The sequence below is a fragment of the Mastomys coucha genome, unplaced genomic scaffold, assembly GCF_008632895.1.
Source record: "Mastomys coucha isolate ucsf_1 unplaced genomic scaffold, UCSF_Mcou_1 pScaffold13, whole genome shotgun sequence".
NCBI lineage: Eukaryota > Metazoa > Chordata > Mammalia > Rodentia > Muridae > Mastomys > Mastomys coucha.
Window position 1 is genome coordinate 56,940,084 of NW_022196895.1, and position 8,469 is coordinate 56,948,552.

Below are 8,469 nucleotides of genomic sequence, written 5' to 3' on the forward strand. Positions count from 1 at the left end.
TAATGAAGATATGCCTTGAGACAGCAGTCTCCTTAAGTAGATAGACCTGGCTGGCCTAGAACTTACTAAGCACTCCAGGCTGGTCTCAAACTTATAGAACTCCACTTGTCTGTTTTCTGGATGCTGGAATTAAAAGTGAGCTGAGAGCTGTTGTTTTATTTCATTTTATTTTTTTGGTTTCTTAAGACAGGGTTTCACTGTGTAGCCCTGGCTGTCCCACAACTCAACTTGTAGACCAGGCTGGCCCCAAACTCAGAGATCTGCCTGCTTGTTTCCCCAGTGCTGGGATTAAAGGTGTGCCACTCCTGACTGTCAAGAGGTGCTATTTTTAAGTAACTTGGTTGTAAAGACTCCAGAGAAGAGTTATTACCCTTCTCTGCTTGCCCCCAGGTGACTGTCGCTGGGGCGGAGGCAGTCAGGGCAAAGACGGATTCTTCAGAAGCTGCTAAGATGGGTGCAGTGGACAGAGGAACTAAAAGCACAGACAGTAAGGTGACTCCCAACCTGGGGTGCTCGAGGACACAGAAGGTTAGCGCTTACCTGTGTAGATGTCCATGAAGCTGTGCAAGGCCAAGCAATGAGGGTTCAGACACATTTTCACCTGGGCAGTCACCACCTGTAGCCGGTTAGCTGTCAGGAGCCAGCATTCCTGGGGCCCGGCCAAAGAACTAGTACCCAGAACGAAAACCAGGAGGGAAATCAGCCTCTTTATGCAGGCCATGGGATATGGTCAGAAACAAAACTCTGCAACCAGCAAAAGAATGTGCTGGACCCTTGTTTCCAAGATTTTCTAGGTGAATGTCTCCATTTCATTGAGATTTAAGCTCTGAGACTGTACTTACAAGGAAATGTAACTCACAAGTTATTATATGATTCAAGAGATCCCACAGAAAACTCAAAACAAATTCTATGCTAGGTAGGGAGATATAATCTAAACCCTAAGCAGGCTGGTAACAAGCTTCAGGCTTGTCTAAATTGACTGCTAATTCAAGAAAAAGAAAAGTAAAAAATATGTATTTATCTTATTGATATGTTTTGCCTGTATGTATGTATGTACACCATGTGCATGCTGTCTGGTGCCCACGGAGGTCAGAAAAGGGCATCAGATTCCTCGGAACTAGAATTTCAGATAGTTATGAGCTGCCATGTGAGTGCTGGGAATTGAACTGGGGTCCCTTACAAGAGCAAAACTTGCTCTTAACCTCAGAGCAAACTCCAGTCCCTAATTGTTAATTATTTTACCATCAGCAATTGAGAAGGTGAAGGAAACCTACAGAAAGCACACGATAACATCTTCCCGGGTTCTAAGTGTAACGCTGTCTGAAGAGGCAGCGTGAGCCGCGTGGGATGGGGCAGCTAGGGCACAGTGAGGTGGTGCTTACTTTTGTCCCCCTTTGAACAATGGGCTGCTACAGAGAAGGCACTGCGTGGATGGAGACTCGTAATAATTCGACCAAGAGGTCTGCTCGATGGTGACTGTCTCCTCACTCACGTTGGACAGGATAAGTCGAGAGCTGTTTAGTTCATGAATCAAGGAGAAGACCTCAGCCAGCTCTGACTCGTTCTCAGGAATCTGCATGACTTTACGCAGCAGCTGCAGCGTGGACTGACGCTGGATCTCCCTCTGGGCTGTGTTCAGGGGTTCTGTGGTATTTGGCACATCTGGGTGTGGTGAGCTCGCCTCCTAACAAAGAGTGGGTCAAGTCATTAAGCAGAGAATAGAGAGACAGCCTCAGGAGAGAGTCATCTTCAGTGTACAAAGAGAAGGATGGGCCCACGACTCAGAGTGGGAAACGTTTCTATCAGTTAGCTCTGCTAATAACTTCTCATACTGCTAAAAGCTCTCTGGGACTCAGTTTTTCTATCAATAAAGTATATCTCTTGGCAACAGATTTAACTGTTAGCTCTTATTAGCTCCCACTCACTGGAGGATAAGAGACCCGGGGTTCGGTTCTAGAGAGGACACTGTGGCTATACTTGTAGGACCCTGAGGCAGGGACTTGGTATCTTCATCTGTGAAACAAAGGATAAACACACAAGTAATCTCAGGAGGCATGCGAAGAGATGGCAGAGATGAGGACGATTCTTCAGAAGCTCCGACCCACATCCAAGTGTCTGAATCCCTCCCACTGCTCACTTCTGCCAGGCTAGGAGAAGAGTGTTCTGATGCTGGCATGGCAACATGCAGGCAGACTTACCACAGACTATTAGAGATGGACAGCAACCCCAAACCCACCTTCTAGAGGGGCAGGTAAGCCCAGGGAGAGCGAGTGAACTAAACAGGGAAGTCCTGTTCCCTCACTAATCTTGAGGTGCCGAGGCCACTTTCCCTACTCCAGTGAGAAAGCTTCCACATCTCCTACAAAGGATGCTCAAACTAAGCTTTTTCACCACGCACTTTTCTGGATGGGTCTTTCTTCTTTGCACTATAATTTTGGTATTTTATATCCTTCCAGAATTCATGTCTAAATTCTACCACTTGGTAGAAGTGGGGCCTTAGCAGGTGATCAGTCATGATAGAGCCTCATGAGGATAAGACAGGAAGACCACAAGTAAGGCCAATCTTGTTTCTGAATCAACCAATCAAATGTATCGGAGAAGTTCTTTGTACCTTTTATTGTGTGAAGACAAAGCAAGAGGGCGCCACACAGAAGCTAGAAGGTGAGCCCTAGTCAGACCCTGAGTCTGTTAGCATCCTGGATATTTCAGCTTCCACAGCTCTAAAATATAAATTTCTACTATGTAAAGAAACATTTTCTAGTAATCTTTGAGCACCACTGTATAGATTAATTTAGATATGGCAAGTCATCTAAGTAGCCAAGTACCTGTGAGTCAGTGAGGACCAGAAGTGTCAACACATATCTGGACTACACAAAGTCTGTCTTTAATGCTGGGTGGCTTCAGGGTACGGGGAGCCTCACACACTTCTGGGACAGGGTTCTGAAGGGACCTTCCTGCCTCCTCCGTGCTCCCTGGCACACCCCTTTTCTGTCAATCTTCAGTCAACAGGACTCATCTGAATTCACCTAGGAGATGCTCCTCTGGATATGAGGGTGTTTCCATAGAAGTTAAGTGAGGAGGGAAGATCAACCTGAAAATGTACAGATCCCCTTCTTCCAACCTACAAACTCGAGTGCCCTACTGAATAAAGAGGGAAAAGGAGACCAGAGAGATGGCTCATCAGGTCAAGACACTTGACACCAACTGTGACAGCCTGAGTTTGATCCCAGGAGCTCACATGGTGGAAGGAGAGAATGGACCCTATGAGCTGTAAGGTGCCAGTCAGCGGAACATTAGCCTTTCTCTTTTGAATCCTGATCTGCCCAGATGTAAGCCAAGCTCGCAGGGACACAGCCTTAGGCTACTCTGCCACCCCACCTTCCCGGTCACAACAAACTGTATCCCTTAAACCAAACCTTGAGCAAAACAAAGTCTCCTGTTTTCCTTTCTTTTTGAGGCAAGGTCTCACCATGTAGCCCTGGATGTCCTGGAATTCACTTTGTAGATCAGGCTAACCTCATACTCCAAAGACCCATCAAGTGCTGGATTAAAGACATGACCTACCACGCTAGGCCTTTCCTCACTTAAGCTGCTTCTTGCAGGCATTTGGTCAGAGAAATAAGGAGAGGTTACTAACAGTCACTGAGCCCCTGACTGGTGAGCACAGGCACCTGCTTGCCTATTTATTCTCCAAACCAGCAAAAGACCTGGGTTATAGATCTTTGTAGACGCTAACTGCAAAACAGTAAGAGGATGTTTTCTTTACTAAGAACAGCTTTTGTCTCCCTGACTGTAATTGTATGGTTCCTTATTTTTCTCCGGCATTATACTGAAAGTGCCTCAGGGAAGGGGCCAGGTGACAGTCATTTCTGAACACCTGGCCTGTATGGCACGGAACATACACTCGATGGATGAATTGTGAAAGAGTCATAATCATCAGAACAGGCTAGAAGGCCATGGGTTCCCTGGCTCCCGGCTAGGAGGACACTGAGTCACACTACTCCTTTGGAACCCGAGATGAGAACAGGAGGGACTGAGGGCCGTTCCAGCCAAGAGACGGCAATCTGAATTACAACAGTTGCAAGTATGGGTCATATATGGAACTTGAAAGGTAAGTTACAAAGACTCTATTTGAACAAATTAATTTATCCATGATAAATTAATGGATCCAAGTTACTTTGGGATACCTTTGTTATGAAGTGAGCTCCCTCTGACTCCTTGTTCTGTCTAACAGCATTCTCTACCATGTTATGATACAGAGAAAACCCCCTTCAGACACCAAGCAGATTCCAACCAACACTTTGTTCTTGAATTCTCGGCCTCCAGAACTCTAAGTACATAATCCACCTCTGTGTTAAATTATCCAATCCAGGATACTTTGTTATAGAAGCAGAAAACGGACTAGGACATAAACCAAGCCCAATTTTGGCATTGAGGACAAGGCCCAGAGAGAAGATACACTGTCAATTTCAGAACCTACAACCTGGTCCTGATCTGGACACTAACCACTAATCATGTATTAAAGTCCAAAACTAAACTCAAGTCCAAGGTAAGCATTTAGGGAAGGAACTCACGATGGCCTTTGGAGTTTTCTCAGTCCTGTCTTTGGCAAGGTTAAAACCACAGCTGGGGCAAATCCGAGGTTTGTGCCGGTTGGTGTAGACGTAGCTACAGGAGGGATTTTTGCACTTTCCCCGTCCTCTTGATGTAGCCAGGCCCAAATCCTAAAAAAAGCCAAGACCTATGTTTAAACTACAAAGATTAGATTAAACTTCAACAGAACCAAAAACCAGGATGGCCAGGTATTAGTTTAAAGGAAATGACAAATCAAATCAGATTTAGCCTAATTTATAAAGATTCTCCCTCTTTCTCTTTTAGTAATGGATGCAAGGCTAGCTCTTCTCTATCTGTGAAACAGGGGAGTTGATTTCAAGATTGAGAAACTCAAGCCCTGAGTGTGTAGTGCACAGCTGCAGTCCAGCACTTGGGAAGGGAGAGGAGAAGAACAGGAGTCCAAGGCTGGCCCTAATGACTCCACAGCAAACTCAGGGCCAGCCTGAGCTCCATAAGACCCTGCCTTAAAAAAGGAAGGGACAGATGGCTCATCAGTGAAAGACTTGCTATAGATGCAATACGCCCAGAGGTCAGAACCCTAGAATACAAATAAATGCTAAGTGGGTGTGGCAGCTCACATGTAACCCCAGCAATGGAAGGCAGAAATGGAATTTCCCAGAGCAAACTAGCTAGCAGGATTAACTGTATCAGTGACCTTTAAAAGGTCTTGGCATCAACCTTGGGCTGGCACCGTCTCTGTCTCTGTGTTTTACACACCACACTTTCAAGGCTGGCTAGGGTAGTGCTACAGAGTTCAAAGCCAGCCTAAAAAAACATAGTCTTGTCTCAAAATCATTTAGAAAGCACTGGGAGCCAGGTGGTGATGGCGCACACCTTTAATCCCAGCACTTAGGAGGCAGAGGCAGGCAGATCTCTACATGAATTTGAGGCCAGCCTGGTCTATAGAGCAAGTTCTAGGATAGCCAAGACTACAAAGAGAAACCCTGTCTTCAAAAACCACCAAACCAAACAAAAGGTGTTAAGGGTGTATGTAGTGCAGTTCAGTCATGGTGCGAGGTTACGGGTTCAACCCCAGCTCTGGAAAACAGTATGATAATGGAGGCAGGGAAACTCCTTTGGGAAATGTTCCATGATCCAGACAAGCTGCTTTACATGCGCACCTCTCAGACCCACCAAGGTGATTAGTTTTTATGTTGGTGCTGTAGAGAAGAAACGTGTAATATTGCCTAAACTTGTTTGTGAACACCTCCCTCACTGTCTCTTTCTAATTTAACTCTAGTTTATGGGTGGGGGTGTTTGCCTGTATGTCTGTCTGTGCTCCACCACATATGAGACTGGTGCCTGTAGAGGCCAAAAGTAGGTGTCAGATTCTCTAGTACTGGGGTTACTAACATCTGTAAGACATCATGTGGGTGCTGGGAATCAAACCAAGATCCTCTGGAAGAGCAGCCAGTGCTCTTAACCACTGAGCCATCTCTCCAGCCCCCAAAACCACTTTCTAGATTAACATATTAACTCTAGACTGAACTCTGATCTCTGACTACTCTTAAAAAAATGTCCTGGTCCATACTTTGTATCTATCTGAAAATAAAACACACACACACACACATACACACACACACACACACACACACACACACACACACACACACACACACACACACACACGAGCAGACTCCCCCCCAGCACTATCATTGTGTCACTGAAGGAGTGCTTAGCATCCTCACTCATAGCTGACCCTGATGCACTTACTTTCAGCTACTGCTCCTGGCTCCCCAGATTCCAACAAACTTTTAACCACAAAAATCAACCAGCAATAGGATACATACTTACCAGTGTGACAGTGCAGCTGTATTTATATGGAGGGAACATGTCAGGTTTGACCTCTACGATTTTCAACTGTGGGGTCCTGCTGCTTGGGCAATTGGATAGCTGTGGATCAGAACAAGTCAGTCAGTGTTGGCTATACACCTTACGCAAAATTCTCAGGACCTGGGTCCTGAAACAACATGAAATAACTTCTGAAGAAAACTTCAGAAGCCCTAAGCTCCAAATGCACCTGTAAGATGTTCATGGGCAGTCACCAGTACGACAAAGACCGAATGTCAGATTCAGGTCTATGCGTTGCCACATTTCTCTGTGCAGCTTTGAACTACAGATCACATTTACACCTGCTTTGGGGCAATACAGTTTGTAATTAACTGTTCATAAAATACATAATTGAATACTGTTAGCATAGAAGGAAGTCTGAGGTCTACCTGCTAAACTGTCACAAAACAAATGGAAGATTATTGTTGTTTCCTCCTTTTACCAAGATCTACAAATAGTCTTTAAGAAATGCATATATAGTACTTATATAATGAAAAGATATGGCATTGTAAATTAAAATGATTCTCTAACAGTGAATTTAAGTTTATAATTGGTTTATGAGAAACAAAGAGATGTGACTTTTCAAACTGAACAATGTTGCTGAGCAAAAGTTACATTGGAGAACGGGAAGATTTGTTCCAGTGACAGAGGCATAGGGAAGAGATGGCAGGAGCAGGAGTCTCACTGGATTTCTTTCTACCCAAGACTCATCGACTACAGCAGCTGTCACTACATCTGGGCAAGGAACAGAACACTGTCCAGTTAAACTTGTCAAGACAAACTCAGAGCAGTCGGAGAAAGCTGCTCTACAAAAAGCACGGCAAGGAAGATGGCGGGTGCGCTTTCCCATTTCAATCTTGACTCTTGACTGTGACAATTTTTGAGCTATGGGCCACAAAGTTGAAGACACCACTTTGTGAGTGGGAAGGGGAACTACCAACATGGAACATCTTCATTAACTATTCCATGTGTGCCCTGACTGGACTGGAATATAAAAACACACTTGTCACTGAGGACCACGGGAATGTGTGGAAAAAACTGGCTTAAGGGATTTACTAAACCACTCTAGATGCATATTGCGGGGAAAGCTAGGTACAGGGGCACATGCCTGTAACTCCAATACCTGGGATGTTGAGACAGGAGGATCACAAGTTTGAGGCTAGCCTGGATTATATAGTAAAATCCTATCTTAAAATTAAAAACCAAATAAATGTTCTTAAGTACATGGAATTACAAAATAGGGGAAGCCACCAAACTTAGTAAAAGTTAAGGGCCACAAATAAACAGTTAAAAACCACGCTTGCAGTTTATAAAAACTATCTTAGGAACACACCTTATTGGAGTTAAGTCCAGTGGTTAAGAGCACTGACTGCTATTGCAGAGAACCCAAGTTCAATTCCCAGCTCTCACATGGAGGCTCACAACCACTGTAACTCCAAAATACTCATATACATAAAACAGCCTTTTTTTTTTTTTAAATAAGAACACACATTTTGGGGGCTGGTGAGATGGCTCAGCAGTTAAGAGCACTGACTGCTCTTCCAGAGGTCCTGAGTTCAAATCCCAGCAACCACATGGTGGCCTGTAATGATATCTGACGCCCTCTTCTGGTGCTTCTGAAGACAGCTATAGTGATCTTATCTATAATAAGTTAGTAAATAAATAAATAAGTAAATATTAAAAAAAAGAACACACATTTTAAAAAAAGACTTGGAACATTGAAATTCAGCCTACCAGATTTTCAAGATGGTTAATTCTACGGGAAGGGTGATGACAGAATTTATTTTCTTCTTTTACATAAAAATTTCTATACTTTTCTCCTGTTTTAAATGTCTTCTTTGATAATTTTATGATAAACATGTGTCTCCTTCACTACCACTCCATTTGTGTCTTGCTAAGTGCACCATGGCTCTAACTCACTGTGTAGTATGGACGGCCTTGAGCTGTGCCCCCTACCCTTGGCTCTAACTCACTGTGCAGTATGGACAGCCTTGAGCTGCCTCTCTTGGCTCTAACTCACTGTGC

At 44.3% G+C, this 8,469-nt stretch overlaps 1 protein-coding gene across 2 annotated transcripts in view; it reads right to left on the reverse strand.

The window, feature by feature from the left end:
• Hmgxb3 (HMG-box containing 3) overlaps window positions 1-8,469 on the reverse strand; it is a 47,003-nt gene that overhangs the window by 13,006 nt on the left and 25,528 nt on the right. For both annotated transcript variants that reach the window (XM_031365794.1, XM_031365795.1), the window contains 4 exons: window positions 6,409-6,507; window positions 4,575-4,724; window positions 1,383-1,684; window positions 541-668 (listed from right to left, as the gene is read on the reverse strand). In XM_031365794.1, the coding sequence (XP_031221654.1) occupies window positions 541-668; window positions 1,383-1,684; window positions 4,575-4,724; window positions 6,409-6,507 (679 nt within the window). The remainder of the gene's footprint in view (window positions 1-540; window positions 669-1,382; window positions 1,685-4,574; window positions 4,725-6,408; window positions 6,508-8,469) is intronic.